General features: G+C 36.8%; 1 protein-coding gene across 1 annotated transcript in view; it reads left to right on the forward strand.

The window, feature by feature from the left end:
* Positions 1 to 3,952: 3,952 nt before the first annotated feature.
* Positions 3,953 to 21,099, forward strand: part of LOC149065448 (uncharacterized) — a 153,905-nt gene continuing 136,758 nt past the window's right edge. The window contains exon 1 of the mRNA XM_089253789.1: positions 3,953 to 6,208. Within this exon, the coding sequence (XP_089109915.1) occupies positions 4,573 to 6,039 (1,467 nt within the window). The 5' untranslated portion in view covers positions 3,953 to 4,572 and the 3' untranslated portion in view covers positions 6,040 to 6,208. The remainder of the gene's footprint in view (positions 6,209 to 21,099) is intronic.

The raw sequence follows: 21,099 nt of genomic DNA on the forward strand, positions 1-21,099 counted from the left end.
CTATAAGTTAGAGTAGTGATGGGCAAAACGGCCGGCTGCAGATTTCAAAATATAAAAATTTTCAATTTCAGTATTACAAAAAAAAATTCATATAAAAGGGTGTTCCTTTTTTTTTGCATATGGAAAACATAATTGTGAGAATTTAAATAGAAATTGATTCAAAAACTTTTTAAATATGCAAAAAAATGGAACACATACGCAACAAATATGCATAAAGTTATTAAAATATACAGGGTGATTATAATTAAAGTTCCCGTACTCGGAGTAGTTTTTCTCAAAAACTGCTTATCCGAATAGAGAGCCAAATTTTTTATTATATCTTAATGAGACCATGGGAGAGAGAGAGAGAGAGAGATTTGTGAAATATAAAAAAAATTTTCAATTTTTGACCAACCAGTCAAAGTGGCGCTTTTTTATTGCATTTTAGATTTTCCCATGGACCATATAGCGTATATATCAAGTTTCAATGGAGAACTTCCTTACATAGGTCTCAGTAGTTTCAGTATACTGACACTACTCCGACCTATGTTGCGCCCGTTCTGGATGACGTATTCATTGAAACTTGGTATATATACGATATATGGGGAAACAGGAAAATTCAATTAAAAAAAAGCCATTTTTTCACCTAGTGGTCGAAAAAATTTAACTTTTTTATTTCATAAATCCCTTATGAAAATTTGCTAATAATCCCTTATACTTCCTTATCATGGATACAGTGACTATCTGTCTACTATGGAGCATCATACACAGCAGGGTTCATTACGCAGACATTTTAGACAAGTCTGAAAGCTCCCTGGTTCATTAGCCCAGAGAATTTCTCAACTGTAGTTTGTCTGTTTTTTCTCACGAACCTAATTTCAAACATACAGGGTGATTATAATTGAAGCTCCCGTATTCTGAGTAGTTTTTCTCGAAATCTGCTTATCCGAATACAGCCAAATTTTTAGGATATCTTAATGAGACCAAGGGAAGAGAGACTTATGAAATAAAAAGATAAATTCAGTTTTCAATCAGCAGGTGAAAAAGTGGCACTTTTGTATTGCATTTTACACTTTCCCATGGTCCTCATAGCGCATATACCAAGTTTCAATGGAATACGTCTACCAGAACGGGCGCTACATAGTTCTGAGTAGTTTCAGTATACTGACATTACTCCGACCTATGTAGACGTATTCCATTGAAATTTGGTATATACGCTGCATGCACCATGGGAAAATGCAAAATTCGATAAAAAAAAAAGGGTTAATTTTTCACCTGGTCGTCGAGAATTGAGCTTTTTTTTAGTTTTTTTATTTCATAAATCTCTCTCCCATGGTCTCATTAAGGCTGTATTCAGATGAGTAGTTTTTGAGAAAAACTACTCAGAGTGCGAAAACTTTAATTATAATCACCCTGTACTTACATGTTGATTTTTTTCACAGTTGTAGATACACCAGGGCCGTGACTAGGCGGGGGCAACCGCCCCGTGCGGCAAAATTTAGGGGTGGCAATTTTAGGTGGGAACAAAGAACACCGTTATAAAATTATCGAATTTCCAAGTTGTGGTGGCGGCAAAATAATGTTTGCCCGGGAGGCAAAAATCCTAGTTACTGCCCTGGGATATACAATTGTGTCTCGTTTGCAATGAACGAAACCCTGGCAGTCTTCAAAGTATACTACACATCCCACCACTTCATTTCTGAGCATAAAAATTTCAATTATGAATCAATGTCCGAATATGTAAGGCTCGCTGAAATGTTTTCTTATCGTTTTTTGCCAGCTTTTAGAAAAGTTTGACTATTGCTGACTTAGAGAGAGCTATATTACAGAGTGGTTATGAATAAACTGAAATTACTCAGACATATATAGCGCCCATTTTGATGAAATTCGGTAATATCGCGGTGTTTCCAACTTTTCTGAAAAGAAAGACTAGTAAAATGTCTGAAAAAGTTTGTCGAACCACTTGCGTCCCGTAATACGAGACATGTCTGTAATTTTCGTTGTTCCGATTTGTTTTTTCAACGATACTTATTTGAATTTGTATTTATTATCGAAGTCGTAATACACACAGCGTTTTCTTAATATAAATTATGTTATGATAATTATGGCAAAATAATTATAAATATTCATCTCAATATTTGTCAGGTTTGACGTGCTCTCGGCAATTTTTCAGTAAGTTTAATTGCGATCGGTGAGTGTGCCTTTTTTTGGCAATGTTTTTTGATGACAATTGGCGATGTCCCGTATTTTACAGATTATTATTTAAGATCCCAGTTTATCGTATTTTTCTTAATGAAATGTGGTCAACAGGTAATTTGAAAATTTTTTCGTGAAATACTTATCATTTTTTCCCCTGCGATTTGTAGCAGCCCTTCCACACCCTTCAGCAAATTTAGCAGTAATTAGAAAATTGCATTAAAGCAATAAATTGAAATATTTGTGCAAAATTTAGTGATATCCCGTATTTAGGATCGCAGTTTCCTGCATTCTCATCGATGATGCATGGTGAACCTAAGTTAGGAAGGTAAATATTTTTTGAACCTATATGGATATTACAAATATCAATTACAGCGGGTGAATAATTTCACCAAGTCTGCCTGCGTATCACCTCTGGTCCGCGGACCATAGGTTAAGAAACGCTGGTACAGTTGAACCCCGTTATAGCACCAACCGCGCTCAGTGCCCCAAATTTTCAGTGAACAAATCTTCCATATAGAGATTATAATGCAAAAAACACGTTTTTGTTCCAGCTCGTGTTACTATTGTTTGGATGCATACACAGTCAATGTGCCATTTTCCAAGAATTTCTTCGCCCATCATTTTGCTTTTTTTTCGAAAGGAATTGAGCAGTGGTGGATAGTATTGACTATATCCGGAATGTGTAAACCCGCGATGGTACCAAGATGAAATGGCCAACTTGTAGATGTGAAAGAATGCGCACATGCACTATTTCCTGGTGCTCCTATATGTCCATGAGATTACCTTTCATCGCAGTTCTCTCCACCCCCCCCCCCATGGTCCAAATAACGTATACACTAAGTTTCAATGAAATACGTCCGCCACACAATGGCCGCTATATAGGTCGTAATAGTGTCATGTCTGTATAATTAAGTTGAGTAGGGTCAGTTTAATTATTGACATACTTCACATTGGCTTAATATCCAGAAAATACGCTTCCTTGAAAATAACTTTTTTTTTTTCTATTTAAAAAAAATTATTCTTCTCCGTGTTCATGTGTTTTTTCATGGGGAAAAATATTTCCAAAAACTTCATTTTTGAAAAATCCTAAAAAAATTAAATTTCTTTGTAAACAATTAAAAAAAAATTATTTCACTCATTAACTATGGTGACTGGGGCACTCATTAGGCTTTTCAATTTCCACAAAAATGTTAATTTCATACAAAAATTTGTATACAAATGAATTGAAAAAATAATTTAAACAAAGCGTTGAGTAAAAGTAAGTCAAAAATGGGTTAAAACGGGACAACTTTCCCCGAAAAAATATTTCATATTTTTTTTTCGTATAAATAACTACATAATATTTATTCCAGATGAATGAAATAAGTATTTTTTGAAATGATATTGAGATGTGCTGTATGTACAAGACATTGTACAAGCTGTTTCGACTGCTGTTCAAAAATGCTAAGACTCACTGACCTAAGACATTGGATTTTATGAGGCCGAGAACTCGTTTCACGTGACAGCGCATCCAATGTTTTCCGCGGCGGAATTCGAAAAAGCGTGCTCATGTGTTTTCTTTTTTGTGTGTGTGTGTGTGTATTATTTTAGTATTATTGTGCCATCCCCTTACGAAGGAGTGTACCGCTGCCGATCAATAGGAGAGCGACGCCATCTTGGATGAGGGAAGGTAACCTTGCGCGCGCGGAGTGATGCGGCTCGTAGCACGTTGATAATATAAGCGACTCCTCCGCGAGTAGCTCACATCACAGTTCGGCGGGTTACCCTTGTTCTGGCGAAACACTCTTTCAAGCTGTTCCTCCAACACATGCTGTTAGGCTCACTATGAGTTAGTTGAGTAACGCTATATTTTTTGGGATAAGAATCGAGATTGAGAACGGCTGCGGCGGCTGCTCTTTAAGAATAGCATCCGAAAATGTGATTTGATCATTTTTGACTCGAGAGATTCGTCCGGGCAATAAGAATTGATGAACTGATATTTGACCGAAAGATACCGACACGTGCCTTTTTGCATAAATTATTTCGAGTGTTCGTCGAAAGAAGGTAAATCGCGAGTTTTAATATTTAGCGCTGAACTTGCTGGTTGTTTGGCGAAAGAAAAGAGCAATAATTGGCGACTGGGGATATTGGCAACCCCCCTACAGATGACCGTGGGAAAGATCGTTCGGAGCAGCGAAGAGAAGTGTGCGAGCTAGAGCGGCCGTCCACATTAAGCGTCTATCGGACGTCCGACAACTGAACGCCATGTCACCGACGTCAATCGTCTGTTGTTCGGTGTGGCCTTGTGGTGCGAGCGTTGGCGTCGGCCCGAAGCGGGTTCGAACCTTATGCCGACGACGGCCCCTGGTAGCCCTCCATCGTGGGACCGTTTGCTGCTAGGGTCGGTCGTCGGACATGAATAGCGCCGCAGTGATCGGCCGGCAACTGCGGCAACAGCAGACAGCGACTGGCCGAACCTCTGGGCCTCTCGTGCCCCCGTCCCCGCATAGGGCCGCCCGGCCGAGGACCCCGTCCCACCAACCGCATCAACCACAGCAGCAGCTGCTACCGTCACCGCCACCGGCGGGAACAACGTCCATATATACAATCCAGTCCACAACGCAAAATCCCAAAGATCCCCATCAGCAAGATTCGAATCAGAAAAAAAAAGGGCTCGACAAGATGAAGAGTTGCATCTCCTTCCGTTGCATCTGGCTCTGTTGCAAATCCCTGAGCGGTGGTGTATTAATGATTGCCATCGGAGTGGGAATGACTGTGTTTGGCTTCTATGCAGACACCTTTGCCGTCCATGAGGAGTTTCAGGAATCCACCAACAAAACTGTAGAAGTGATCGATGAAGATCTCAAGTACCACATCCACAACTTGAGTTTCGTTGGACCAGTGTTCATGGGACTAGGTGGAATGTTGATCGTTGCAGCGTGTGTGCTTATTTACGATACTGAATCGAACTCTAGGGTGGCGCCAATCAAGGGGGCAAGGCCCTCCGACGAAGATACAACTCTCACGGAGCACCTTATCAATCCGCATCAGGATGGTCAAGTGACTAAAAGTGAAAGACTCAATGGGCCCGTCAGCCCATTCCTACCTAATCATTCAGGAGCACTGTTGCCAGGTCCTGGAATACCGAACCCCGTCCAGGGTAAAGGTGGAGGTGATATGACAACGATCGCAGAAGTTCAAGTTCTTCAACCGGGCAATTTGCCGAACGGGCCGAGCCGAGGCAAAAGACCACAGCTTCCACTACCTGTCCGCCAAGCCACTTCACCACCGTCGGAAACCACAACCACCGCTACCCAACCATCTACATCAACGCTTTCGTCCCCGTTCCCGAACCCATTGTTAACAAGAACTACTATGAACAAGAAAAGACGGCATTTCTTGAGTCCTCTCTTCGACGAATTCGTGCCATCGCCTCAGGATATCCAAATCCCGGATCCTGACGGTTGCACACCGGATTCTTCCTTATCTCTCGAAATGGACGTATACGTCACCAAGTGCCCAAGAACTGTAAAGGTGCAGCTCGAACCCAGATATCTGGCCTCTATAGAAAGCGATGGCCTATCGGACAGCGACACCGCGGAATCGGAGTTCACCATCGGTGGTAGTAGCAGTATACTCAGCGGCAGCAGCCGTATCGGTGGGGTTAAGGGTAGGTTCTGTTCCCCTTGTGAAATCGAAGAACAGGACATGCCTTTACTGGGGAGGTGTAGTCCGCCCTCCTCTCCTGAATACCCCCTAGAACCTTTGCTCAAAAGGGATCGTAGCGGTCTCCGCAGGTTTCCTTTGTTACGCCATCCCGCGACTCTGCACCATAACTCTAGGATGCTATTTGATGGGCCCTCCGATGGAGCGTCCAGGTAGAAATGAATGCCGAGCCCCCTCACAACGGGGCCATTATCAAGGCGCTCCTCCAAGGGTTTCCATACTCATCATTCCAAGTCAATGCCTTTTGGATAAAAATAAATTTTTGCCCAAGTTTCTTCACCTTTTTTACTCAAGGCAACATTCATTGTAGCAGAGAATAATAAGGGTAAGTACCAACATATTTTTACACCACATATCGAGAATAAGCAATTATTAATGTTCATACAAATTATGCCTGAATAATTGACTCAATTCTGGCAGAGTTCTGAATTTTTCAACAAATCTAACTACCCACAGTCATTGTTGACACGAAAATTAACATGCATATATAAGTAACTATAGTGAAGCTGTTACATCACAGAAAATCCATTTCCGATGTTTATAAAATTTTGATATGTTTGCTGAAAGCTTTATCGTAGGCACAGCGTCATAGAGGAGTCTAACAGAAAATGGACAGGTAGGTATGATTAAGTACTGAACATATTCATGTCTATGTGTGAAAATAAATCATGTCTTCCTAGTGTCCAAGGAAAAGGTAGATTCTTGAATAAATCCTACATCAAACCGTATTTGTCTCGTTTAGAATCCACACTATTTAGTTATAGTAAGTTATCTCTGTGTAGAATAATCAGAAATATTTTTGTCTGAGGATGAGAAATCACTCAATTAATATTGAGCAAGTTTTGAATCATTTTCTATATACAGCGGAACCTTGCTACAACGATACTCGATGTGACTAGAAATCTCTCGACAACGATACGAGTTTCGAATCCTGTCCAGAATTGCCTATAGTCTAATATTAAACACCACTCGACACAATGATGAACTTTACTGCGATAAATCTCTCTATAACGATATTTTTTAGGATATTTCGAAACCGCTAGTACGGTATTTTTTATAATTCACTCAAAATCATCCCATTGCTCACCATAGTTCTTTCGAGGGTATTCGATAATATCGGTATTTTGTACTATCTAACCTTCGAAATGAAGTTGCCGTGAAGTTATTTGCTATGTGTTTACCCATAAGTATTGGGCGGTAAACTACTTTTCGGGGTGAAACAACTACCTGAATTTCATTCATCAGCTAATCAGTTATAATTTTTTGCTCCGAATAAATGCAGTAAAACCCCTCTTTTGCGGACACCGGTGGGACAAAAAAAAAATTCGTCCATAAAAGAGGGATGACCGTTAATCAGGGGTTTGAAATGCATAATTTTATTATACTACGGGAAATGATCATTTGGCCGTAAAAGAGGGGTGACCGCATCTGGGGGTGTACGTTAAGAGGGGTTTTATTGTACTTATAAATGAATTTTTTCGTGGTGCTAACAACGTCAATTCAAAAGAGACGTTACTAACCGTAAATTTGGTGGGGCTTGATGATAATGCTACCTCTCAATATAACAATAACCTCTCTACAACGATATTTTCTCTTGGTCCGCGGAATATCGTTACATCGAGGTTTCACTGTACTACGGAAGTTGCTTAATACAGCATTCGAGAATAATAAAACAAATTAATTGTAAACTCCTTTCAGTTCCATCATAATTCTAGTTTCCTCACTACAGTATAACCTCAAATATCCTGAAATATCAAAATAATTCTTTAAATGCGAATATATCCAACGTACTTGCTGACCTTGCGTACTGTTCGACAAGCATCCTTCCTGTGTATTATGATACAGTAAAAACCCTCTTAACGGACACCCTCTCGGATGCGGTCAGCCTTCCTTTACGACCAAATAATAATTTCCCCATGCTTAATAAAAGAATGCTTTTCAAACCCCTGATTAACGGTCACCCCTCTTTTACGGACGAACTCTTTTATCCCACCGGTGCCTGAAAAAGAGAGGCTTTACTCTAACTATTAATAAATATAGCACTATAATGTTTCATGAAATATTTACAGAATGATTTTGTTCCTGAAGTGGAATTTAAAATTTTCTTGATTTTCGAAATCAATAAAAGCCAAATTTTTAATTAATATTGCACCAATGTATCCTACAAAAACTGGAAGACAATGACAAAATAGTTAAATTTTTGCCCCTTCAAAATACCAGCTTGGTAGACCATCCGCTTTAAAGAATTATTTCACAGTTCTACTGACATATTTAGTCTTATCCGAAACGAATCCAGCTCCCTTTATTTAGGACGAGTGAAGTTCTGCTGTCGGGGGTTCTTGACTTTTTGTGTGTTCTACGGACCCTTTATGCCAGTGTTTCGCAATCTTTCTGAAAACATGGACCAGTAAAATGTCTAAAACAATCTGACGGACCACTTGTGTTCCGTATCACGGGACATTCCTGTAATTTTCGTTGTTCCGATTTTTTTATACATTTGTCCCGTTTTTTCGACGATACTTATTTCAATTTGTAATATTTGCCAAAGACGTGAATACACACACACCGTTTTCATAGTATAAATTATATTATGGTAGTTATGGAAAAAAATTATAAATATTAACCTCACATATTTGTCAGATTTAACGTTTTTTTCTCAATTTTTTGGAGTTTTAATTTCGATTGGCGATTGCCAATGTTTCTTACTTCTGACAACGTTTTTGGTGATAATTGGAGATATCCCGTATTTTAGGGATTGTTATTTAAGATGACCGATTTGCCGATTTTTATTTTTCTCAATGGCCATCGGAAAATTTGAATATTTTTTTTTTGTGAAATACATTTTTGTTTACAGCGATTTGTAACAGCCCTTTATTTCCACACCCTTCAGCAATTTTAGCAGTAATTGGAAAATTTCATTTAAAGCGGTAAATTGCAATTTTTGGTAGAATTTAGTGATATCAGGTTTTTAGGACCGCAAATTTTGCATAGTACCCAAGCATCGTTGGTAAACATGACAAATCGTACTGTATGATATGCTATACATGATGATTCACATATGTATTGTCTCATTATATCGGGGTACGATCATAAAATTTGTTATCATTATATCGGGGTACGATCATAAAATTTGTTATCATTATATCGGGGTACGATCATAAAATTTGTTATCATTATATCGGGATCCAATTATATTCATTACACATACTAGACTCATTCGAAAGGTTTTTTTTCATATTCATCAAATTCACCAATTACACTAGGATATTATGCATAATCACAGGTAAAGGCAATAAATTTTAAGTATTTATCAAATTTACTAATGACACTTGGTTATTTTGCATAATCGCCGGTGAAAGTGATAATATTTACAGTACCTATAAAATTTACAAACGACGCTTGGGTATTATGCATATCCGCCGGTAAAAGTAACAAATGTATCAAACTTACCAAGATGACTGGTAAGTATGAATAATAACCGGTTATTATGTATAAAATAATCTCATTTATCACATTCACCGTAACATATACATAATTTATCGAATAATTACAGCTAATAAATATCTATGACTCGTAAAAACACTATTTTACATGCTGAAAACAGTGATTAAGTACTTGTGGCCGCTAAATGAAGGGACGAGAAAATACAAAAGTAGGAAGATTTAATAGGCAAAAAACAAGAAAATACGTTTTTTTCCAAAGAAAACTGAGGTTAACAATTGAAACTCATGTTGAACGTATTTGTCTGTGATGTGAAGTCCACAAAAATACACGGGCTAACGATAGTAGTAATTTTGATGTAACCCGGGTGTTGATAGTAATTGTTTCTCATTGATCCACGAGCAGAGCTGAGCTACTGAAATGAGCAATTACACGCCAGAAACGGTTACACATTTGCAGGTAATTCATTTGATTAATGTACCGTCGGGGCAGGAATTATTATTCACTTGAGATCATAATATCGCGTCTGATACAGGAAAAAGGTACTGATTTCCAAATTGAGCTTCTAGAGCAGGCGCTCAACCTTTAGGAGAGTGCGGACCACTTTGTTAGTTTGGAAACGTGTCGCGGGCCACTATAGTGATCGGGGACAGCTCCGCCGATCGCTTATGTGATCTGGGAGTGTGCTTGAGTAATCTAGAACACCGCCGTGGATAATTTAAGTGATGTAGACCTGCATCGCGGGCCGCTCGAGTGCTTTGTAAATATGCCGCGGGCAGCTTGAGTGATCTGGTGCTGTGCCGCGGGTGACTCAAGCGCTCTGTAACTATGCCGCGGATCACTCAAGTCATACATGCTCAACCTACTACCCGCGGGCAGAATGGCAGAATGTGGCCCTGGGAGTCATATGATGTGGTCCGCGACCTCAAACTTAGTGTGTAAAAATGAACTAAGCGGTACATTCCCAGATCACGTAAGGGACCCGCGGCACAGTTACAGATCACTTAAGGGATCCGCGGCACAGTTACAGATCATTCAAGCTGCCCGTGGCACATTCACAGACCACTTAACTGACCTGTGACATGTTCCATAGCATTTAAGTTGCCTGCGGCACAGTCGCAGAGGACTTGAGTCACACTTCGGTGACCCGCGGCAAATTTGCAGATCACTTGAGTAACCCGCGATATAGTTCCTGATCACTCAAACGACCCACTGCACATTCACAAATCATTCAAGGGACCTGCAGTACTATTCAAGAGCACTAAAGCGGCCCGCGGTGCAGGTTCACATCAGTTAAGTTACCCGCTGCACACTTATAGATCATCACTTAAGTGGCCCGTGACACGTTTTCAAACCAAGAAAATGGCTCGCACTCTCCTAAAGATTGAACACCCTCGGCGTAAGTGAACTGGAACTGTGTCGCAGGTTACTCAATATGCGGCGGGTCACTGAAATGATATTGTAAATGTACTGCAGGTCACATTAGTGATCTGTAAACGCATCGCTTAATTCATTTTTACAAAATTAAGTTCGAGGTCACGGTTCCACATCAGATGATTCCGAGGGTCATTGGTTGAGCATGGGTGTTCTAGAGCAGTGTTTCCCAAAGTAGGCAATATCGCCCCCTGGTGGACGATGGAATGGTCCATAGTGGTGATAGAAGCTACGAATTTAATATACGATCCTATGGGTTCACTCGAAATGGGGGCGATGAGACAAAAAATTTCTGAAGAAGGGGGCGATGAAATGAAAAGTTCTAGAAATCTAGATCAGCCAGAATTTTTGTTGATTAATAATTGAATTTAGGAAAATTTTAGTAGCAAATATTGCTTTTCGAGTACAACGAAACTTTTAATATGCGTACTTTCAAATATACGTAGTCTTACCCCGACTTCCACTACCTCGATTTACGTGATTTTTTGTGAAAAATTCATGATTCTGGCATTCAGCACATTGCACCGCAATCCTTTGGATGCGTTTTCTGAAGATTTGTGTTTTTTATTTTGCTTTTTTACTTAACGAAAAACTTGATTTTTCGAACATTTTTCAAAATACCTCTGTGAAACTTTCCCCGGTGTATTTTAAACAGCTTTGATTCTGCAACAAACTAAAAGCTAAGCGATATGTTTGAAACTTTATCATTTACATGATTTTGGATTGAGAATATCAAGTACTTTTTACGAAAATTGTGTATTTTTCTCGTGAACAATCATGTCTCAAAACGTTTTCATAGTATTCTAAAACTTTTGGTTTATTGTACAGAACAATGTCATAGCAATAATCTGTGCGAAGAGCATGTGGATATAAGCAGTTGTTTTTAGTGTAAAATGAATAGCAGAAGTACTGAAAATATGCTAATTTTACATATAAAATTGTCACCAAAAATTTTTTTTCCAAAATATTCATGTGAAATAATATTTATTTTCTTAATTTTGTACCATATCCAAACGAAAACCACATTCGTTTTACCCAAAATGACCTTTTTTTTTAAAAAAAAGTACCCCGAAGGTAGGCAGTTGCCATATTAATTTTCTTTAATTCTGAGAAATTATTTTTTCATCAAATATGAATTTTCATAAATCCTGATTTCTCCCATAAAACTCAAATTGCTTCCCTTTAGGAGTCTCACACCTTTTAACTGTTGAAAATTATGCTCTAATAGAAATATTTTATATTAAAAATACTGTTTAACCACTGATTTATTTCAAAAGTTTCACGCATGTTTTCGATTTTATATGCTATCCTATGCCAGTATAAAATTTTACACATCTCTAATACGCAAGTTTTTGCAAATTTTCAAAAAATGCATTAAAAACAACTTGCGCGCAATGTATAATTGAATAAAAAATTGATTCAAAATGAAGGAAACTATTCAGTTCATGAAATGAAGTCAAAAAGGAAATTTTATTCATTTAATATTATTTAAAATTAAATTATAAGTTTTAAATTTAAAATTCCAAAAAAACCCCCATATTTATAAGCTGATTTCAGAAAAGATAGTCGAAATCTCAATCTTTTGTTTCATTTCATGAAATAAACCCTTTTATTTCATGATTCAAAATAATTGCCTTATGAATTAATTTCTATTCAATTACATTGATGTCATGCTAGGTTATCATGCGCGCAAGATGCTTTTAATGAATTTTTTTTTGAAAATGTTCAAAAAATTATGTACTAGAGATATATAAAACTTTATACTTGCATACGATAGCATATAAAATCCAAAATATGTGTAAAAAATTTGGATAATTAGTATTTTTAATGATATCTAGAGCATAGCTTTCATCATGTTAAAAGGTATGAGGCCTTTTAAAAATCATGTTGCCCAACGTTGGGAACCACGGTAACTGCTGTGTGTCTGAAGGCAGGGATTTCAGTGTTTGGTACAGTGGTGTATGCCCTTTTTAAAGGGCCAGCCTCAGCTCTCAAAAAAGTCCGTTACTAACCTCCTTTCTTTAACACAAGAAGCTTAATTCTTTCGAAAGACCAAAGTGTTACCAAATTCTGCACTAAATCCAACTTTGTACATATTTTGGAAAATTTAAAAATATTAATGAGGAATTTTTAATTAAAATGTAGTATAACTTGCATGTTGATCGTAATTTTTTTTTGAAAAAAACTGGTATTTTTCAGAAATATTGGTTCCAATTAATCGCTATTTAATGTATTTGTATGCAAAATTGCACCCCGACTTATATGAATTCGACTTACGCGCTTAGTGTCGGTCCCACCTATCTCATAACTCCGGGATTTTGTCGACTTTTATTATGTAAGGCTGATTGCACAAATAAGATAATTCTTAAATGATCGGGATGTATATACAGTTCTAAGAATTTAAGAAACGGATAGAATGGACTCCTATTTATGGTCTTTTCCAAGGACTTGGTACTTATTTTTGCATTCAAGAAACACATGCTGTCATGAAAGGTCCTTAAGAGTTATGTGTATTCGGATAGATACTGGAGTTGGAGAAATAATTTTGCTTCTGACGTCAACAGCGATAAGTCATGCCATAACATTCAGGAACAGCTGTACACAGACACTCGTAGAGATGTCCTTGTTATCTCTCTTCAAGTCGATCAATATACGAAACAGTTGACATCACACGTATCCTCAGCCTGGAATTAATCTACAGAAAGAAAATATTGTCGTAAATCATTTTTTGGTACGGGGTTCTGCCATTCGAACTGTTTTCTGGACAATAAAAATTAATGTAATAGAATATTAAAGTCATATTATATAGACTTTACGTCAATTGACACGTGTTGAGATACATTCGAAGAGTATCGTTATTCGTATCATTGAACATAATCATGTCTTAATAAAGAAATCTACAACCGTGGACGAATACTTGGTACCGTTACACGGGGCTACCTTGCACCGTTTTTGGGAGTTCATTACGAAAAACTCATGCTAGGCATAGCAAACAAATATGTAAAACGACTTTTGAAAATAATGTTGATTTATTCCACGACAGCGTTTCTCAACCCATGGTCCGCGAACTAGTGGTGATCCACGACGATGGTATAAGTGGGCATCAGGTAAACTTGATGATTTAATTCTAACTGGATGAAAAATCATTCAATCGTTGTAATTAAAATTGGTAATATCCATATAGGTCCAAATAAATGATGCACCCTAGGCTAACCACATCTCATATAGAGGATATACATATATATCTCATAGAGGATACACCATATATCATATACGGAAAATTGTCATATTAAATGCGAATGTCAATTATTTTATCCAAAAAAATGCAATTTACGGCATTTATGCTAATTACTGCCAAAATTGCCGAAAGTTGAGGAAATAAGGAGCTGCTACAAATCGCAGCAAAAATGTATTCAGTGGCAAAAATACTCAAATGACTAGGTGACCAAATTTCATTAAGATAAATACTGAAAGCTGGAATCTTACATGCGGAAAATTGGACATCACCAATTGTCACAAAAATTCCTTGCCACAAGTCGACAAAATCACTAATTGTTAAAATTGCTGAAAAATTATCAATGAAAGGGGAAGTGAAATATGGTAGAATTGCCGTGAATTGAAACGTGGTGTACGGAAAAAAAAGTTGAGCCTGACAAATATATGAAGTAAATGTTATATTTATAATAACATATTTTATAAGATATGAGAACTCCCTTAATTCACTATTTTAGTAAATGTTACAAATTAATGTAAATGCTACAAATAAGCATCGGTGAAAAAACGGGGCAAATGCATCAAAGAAGTCAGGACAACAAATGTATAGGGATGTCCCGCAATACGAGATGTAAGTGTTCGAATTTGTTCAGACATTTTACTGATCCTTGGGTTCAGAAAGATTGAAAAACGCTATTCTCTAGGCTAAGACAATATGAGAACAGGCCTATTGCCATGAAAAATCATCAATTTTTTTAAATACTTTTTATGAATTTTTTAAAACTGGTGTGCAAAGTAGCTGGTTATTTTATATCACCTAATATAATGGTTATTTCTGAGCAAGACAATATTTTGGATCACTGTGAACTCACTTAAATGTTATACTACACATTGTATTGCGGGAAACTGACAGGAAATGAATTTTTTGGTCTCTCTTGAATGGTTAAAATAAAATTCAAAAAAGTGCAACTCATCTCATTTAACACGTGAAAAAGCAACTAATATGATTAAAATTTGGTATTATTTTATCAACACACAAACAAAAGACACAAATTCGATCATTAATATCAATTGCGCGAACTGAGTTAAGCCTAAAACGAACTAAAAAAACTACTTTCGGGTTGCTTTACACGACTTTTTAGACGGTGCAAAGTAGCCTCAGTTATGTTCAGTACGCAAACATCAAATTACTATCGATCATATAATGATAAATAACCTGCTAATTACGACTTCATAGGTATGATTTAAACAACAATTTTATTCTACATATGAATAAAAAGCATTTATTTTTCCAATTAAGTTTTTTTGACAGCAAAATGCAACTTTTTCTTGACAAAAATTCCAAATAAAACCAAGAAGCACAGATATTTTTAGCGAACGACATCCAAAATGGGTCAGCAACTCACATACATGAGTTGACCGATGATGTCTCCTCTGTCTGAAAAAAATCAAAACTGTTTGGAAATTTTCATTAGAATAACCGCCAGGCAATTTTCAAACTTTTTTCGACGTAAGTGAACTGGAACTGTGTCGCAGGTTACTCAATATGCGGCGGGTGACTGAAGTGATATTGTAAATGTGCTGCGGATCACATTAGTGATCTGTAAACGCATCGCTTAGTTCATTTTTACAAAATTAAGTTCGAGGTCACGGTTCCACATCAGATGATTCCGAGGGTCATTGGTTGAGCATGGGTGTTCTAGAGCAGTGTTTCCCAAAGTAGGCAATATCGCCCCCTGGTGGACGATGGAATGGTCCATAGTGGTGATAGAAGCTACGAATTTAATATACGATCCTATGGGTTCACTCGAAATGGGGGCGATGAGACAAAAAATTTCTGAAGAAGGGGGCGATGAAATGAAAAGTTCTAGAAATCTAGATCAGCCAGAATTTTTGTTGATTAATAATTGAATTTAGGAAAATTTTAGTAGCAAATATTGCTTTTCGAGTATAACGAGACTTTTAATATGCGTACTTTCAAATATACGTAGTCTTACCCCGACTTCCACTACCTCGATTTACGTGATTTTTTGTAAAAAAATGCATGATTCACGAATTCAGCACATTGCACCGCAATCCTTTGGATGCGTTTTCTGAAGATTTGTTGTTTTTTTTTTTTTTTTTGCTTTTTCACTTCACGAAAAACTTGATTTTTCGAACATTTTTCAAAATACCTCTGTGAAACTTTCCCCGGTGTATTTTAAACAGCTTTGACTCTGCAATAAACTAAAAGCTAAGCCATATGTTTGAAACATTATGTTTTACATGATTTTGGATTGAGAGTATCAAGTATTTTTTACGAAATTTGTTCAATTCAATTCAAAAGTTTCAAACTTTTTTCAGGATCGGTGCGAAATAGCCCCATATTACGATACTTCATTATTATCGAAAGATCGGCAGACAACGATTTGGGTTTTGAAACCCCGAATAATAATGAAAACAGGGTGGTTGTAAATAAACTGACCCTACACAGACGTATTTAGTGCCCATTTTGATGGAGGAAACTTTGTATATAAGATATATGGACCGTGGGGGAAAAGAACGATTTAATAAAAAATAGTTTAGTTTTTGATCACTAGAGGTAAAAAAGTGGCTCTTTTTTATCACAGTGATCTTTTTCCGATGGTCCAAATAATGTATATGCTACTGCTAAAGCCCGAAATATTGTATTTTTTTTCTTTTTTGGCCGTCCACCGTCCAGTCTCTATCGACAATTGCTAACTTTAGTCATTGACCCGGTTAAGGGGCTGGGTGGTGTCGGGTGCTTTATTATCTATGTAGAAAATATACAGAAATTGACCAATTCACGACGGGTAAGCCACTTTGCGAATTGGCCAATTTCTTTAAATATTGACCCTGTCAATGTCCAACTTCCGTACATTAGCCGGCCAGTTCGCGAAATGACCGGTGATCCCGAGCCATAATCCGATAACAGAAGACATGATTCGGGATCTTCGTCAAATTGGCGTATTTTTCGTGATAATTATGTCCACGTTAGCTATCGCAACCCATCAAACCGCAGTCACGATGTGACAATCATTTTCTTCTCCAAAATTTGGCATAAAAAACGATATGTTTATGTAATTATTTTTATAGTTTTTTCTCTCTCGTCATATGGAGCTAACCCAATACAGATACATCTGTATTGCATCATCTCCGGCCCCTAACTGGCCAAAACTCTTGGTCACTTCGCGAATTGGCCGCACTTCGGGCTTTGACAGTAACATATATATTAGTTTTAATGAAATACAGTACATTCACTAGAACGGGGGCTACATACGTCGGAGTAGTGTCGGTAGTATTGTTAAGCTAATAGTGTCAGTTTAATTATCCTGACAACTCCGACCTATGTAGCACCCGTTGTGTTGGATGTATTTTATTGAAACTGCGGCGAAACATACGGGGAGGTGGGGGAGGTGCATGGGGGGACATTGCCCTCCCAGCGTCAAAGGTGGAGCCTGCTGAGCTGATGTATATGCGTATATATGAATTGACATCATCATCATACCCTCCAGCAATCATTATCGTGCCCCCCCAGACTCTGACGCCTATGGAACTGGTTATATAAGTTATTTGGACCCCGAGGAAAAGATAACTGCGATGAAAAAGCAAGCACTACTTCTTTACCTCGTGGTCAAAAATTGAACCCTTTTTTTAAATTGAATCTTTCTTTTCCCCCACGGTCCATATATATCCCATATACAAAGTTTTATCACAATACCTCCATCAGAATGTGCACTACATACGTCTAAGTAGTGTCCGTTTATTTATAACCACCCTGTATAATCGTCTTGAAAAAGTCTTGGTATCTATTTTACATTTTAAATAAGTTCAACTGAATTAAGAATACAGGGTTTCTAGGTTAAACTTTGTACAAAAGTAATTGCTTTTACTGGGAGAACCGCGTGTACTTAGGTACGAAAGTACTGTGCCGTCGATAGAAGATTGCTCCAAGTCTCCTATCAAGGTTGTGCTTGTGGATAGCTGCTTTGAGATGCTTTTTACAGCAGTCGCGCGCTGATTGCCAGTCAGCATGTGAATGCAAAAATGTGAGGTTCAGTGAGTGCTTTGGCTAGCTAAATTCAAACCACTGGCGTGTTTTAAACGCCATGTACGAACGAATTGAATAGAATATGGAGCCTCCATAATCATATCAAAAGCACATTTCTGTAACTTTTGATTTGATAACAAATAAAACGCTGCTAAACACTTGGCAAGTGATTGAATACCGTTTGGGCATCTACAGAGCCACTAATGGTACTTATATCAAACTTTATTTTAACCTAAATAAACTTAAGGAATTAATGCGAGTAAAAGTTATAACTGATCACAAGTGGTTTTCTCGCTATAAGCCATTATTATTGGATACCTTTAGCCGGACACCCTGTATAGTCTCTACACATTTTGTACCATAATTTAATCCTGAATAGACGTTTGTACGTCAACTTAAAATGATTCATCACACCACAAGTTAGACATGTGAACCAGAAATTGCAGTTTTTTTATACTTTTCAGATCAATACTCCCCCTAAATCACATGCTTATCTACCATGAAGCTTTCTGTATGCTAGACTGTCTTTATTACGCACAGTTGGAGCTCATATCAGGTTGAAAAAGGACATCTGTCAATCTGGGGCTGTAGTTTTAGCACTAAGCTTTATCTCGCTGAACGTTCTAGATTCTTAAAAATGTATTTCATATTTTCTGGCTGACATTCTTGTGTGTCATATCCGATCATGTTCAGTCTTGTGTGTCATATCTGATGAATTCTATAACCGACGAATTTTCATGACAACTCCTCTACCGAAGAAAGACTAAAACTTATTCTCACGAAATAATTTTCATATTTTTTTAATAGAAATAATAATTGCATGTTTCGACGCGAAAATACATTATTTGAATACAATAATCGTTTATTTTAAATTTTGTGTTCAAACGATATGTTGTGGTTTTGTTTCTCCAATGGAAGGAGCTGTAAATTTTAGGCCAAACGTATTGGGGCATTTCAAACGGAGTAACCTTAGACGTTCTTGCGTAATGTTAAAAATTATTATCTCGAGTAACTGTAATTTATATAAAACTAGTTTTTTACTCATATTAAACATAAAAAAACGACAATAAACCAGTTAATTTAATTGCTCAAGAATTGATCAGATTTCTTGTATCGCGCGAAGAGGCTTTTTCCTCAAGTAAAATTTTCAAAGTCTGTAAAGCAATACTTTTTGCAGTAATTGCAAAAGAAATGAAGAAAGTCCAAACTATGGTTTAGAGTCATTCCATGCGATTTTTAATCATAATTTGATAATAAAATAGATACGCTTCTCCGAAAAAAGCATTATCACAAACAATATTCAGCCTTCAGAGCTCGTTTTACGCAACTCTAAAAACCAAGGACTAAAAGAAAGCCCAAACAAAAGAATTAAGAGCTGAAACAGACTTTTCAAAAAACAAAAAACAAGAATCCCGAAGTTATTACATTGATACCTATTCATTTGGCAACATGGTTGATGATCACTGTCATCATTGAAATTAATGATAATACAGATCTATTTCCCTTCGGCATTGTTAGACAATAAAAATAAAAATTAATATAAAAAATGATTGAAAAGCTAGCTAGATTAAGTACAAAAAAATCAGAAAGCCGATGGCCTACATTGTAACACATCGATAACTGAAAATAACAGTCATCGGTAGAGTTCAAGAGAAAATCCAATTTTCCAATACGCATTAGACGTCAGCTTTGTTAAATCTATGGACTCAACAATCTCGCTAGCAGAAGAATAATTTCCTCTGGGTTTGGCTTTAAGTGAATTAATAGAGGTCTTATACAGTATACGGTATAGGCTCAATCCCATACAAAGTTGTGAGCCATATCCACACCAGTTGGAAGTAAGAGTAATTCTGTTCACCTTTAGGAAGTACGTCAATAAACAACAGAAGCATGAAAATTAAGTGTACTAAATACGTACACGACGAATTCAGAGAATTCGGTTATTACTGGTAACGCTTGAGACGTATAAACGACTATATCCTCTTTAAGCTTTACAGTCATCTTCCCAGTGATGTTGTTAATGCAATTTCTCCGCACTTCAAATTCAGTCACTTGAAAGACATTTCAAATGAAAGTGCCACATAAAGGATTAGGTAATAATCTTGTTCCTCTGCGATATCGTGACAAGCGGAGCGAAATTCTGAAATTATCTCGCAAAATGTTGATAATTATCACTTTCTAAACAAGAATTCACGGGAGATGCTGCTTTATTTATTTATTTTTTTTTTTGCTTGTTTTTGATGGGAAAATTTTTAAATTCGGGATATTATAGACGGAAAACACTGCAAAGAGCTTAATCAAGATCAAGAGCATTATCAGGAAAACTTCAGTTCATCTCTCGTAACCTTCATGTGACTTAACGATGAGTTTTATTATATGGTAATTTTAGAAATTCTTATAACATACTGCAAACAATTTAATTAAAAATCTTATTTCTCTCACGTATAGACACTTTGTATCTTTATATATAACTTTAAATTTTTCTAATATTTTGATCCTTAATGATTATTAGAGAAAATATTTAATACTTGAGCCAACTAATTTGATGGACAAAGATTTACATTTTGTGTAGTAGATTTAAACGTATAACCCAGCGTAGGGAATCGTATTTATTACATTTTCTGCTTTATCGCTTTATTCATTGTTTTAGATCAAACGTTTTCCGATAATTAATGCCATGAGAATTGTTATTTTAAGGTTATGCAAAACTATCCCTTTCCTATAAACAAGTAAAGTTGACCCCAGTTAATTGGATAACGGATTAACGGATACCTTGGTTAAATGGATAAAATCCTCCGGCACCAAAATTTCTCCTACAGAGACAATGTTAAAATTCTCCGCTTAATATGATAATTTCAACTACTTTTTCCTCGCTTAATCGAATATTACGCTTCACACGTCAACTGTTAATACTCATCAACAACTATACTCATAATGTTTTTATTGAATGAAACATTAGGAATTTTAATGGAAAATATGTTACTAAGCTAAGATAAAAAAAAAAATTTGAAAGTAGGTACTGGCCTCCAAGTATTCAAGTTGTCTTCAGTACGTACATTTAAATACAGTCGGACCCG

The sequence above is a fragment of the Pholcus phalangioides genome, unplaced genomic scaffold (genome assembly GCF_987345545.1).
Source record: "Pholcus phalangioides strain wild (caught in Gottingen) unplaced genomic scaffold, Ppha-v1.0 ptg000039l_1, whole genome shotgun sequence".
Lineage (NCBI taxonomy): Eukaryota > Metazoa > Arthropoda > Arachnida > Araneae > Pholcidae > Pholcus > Pholcus phalangioides.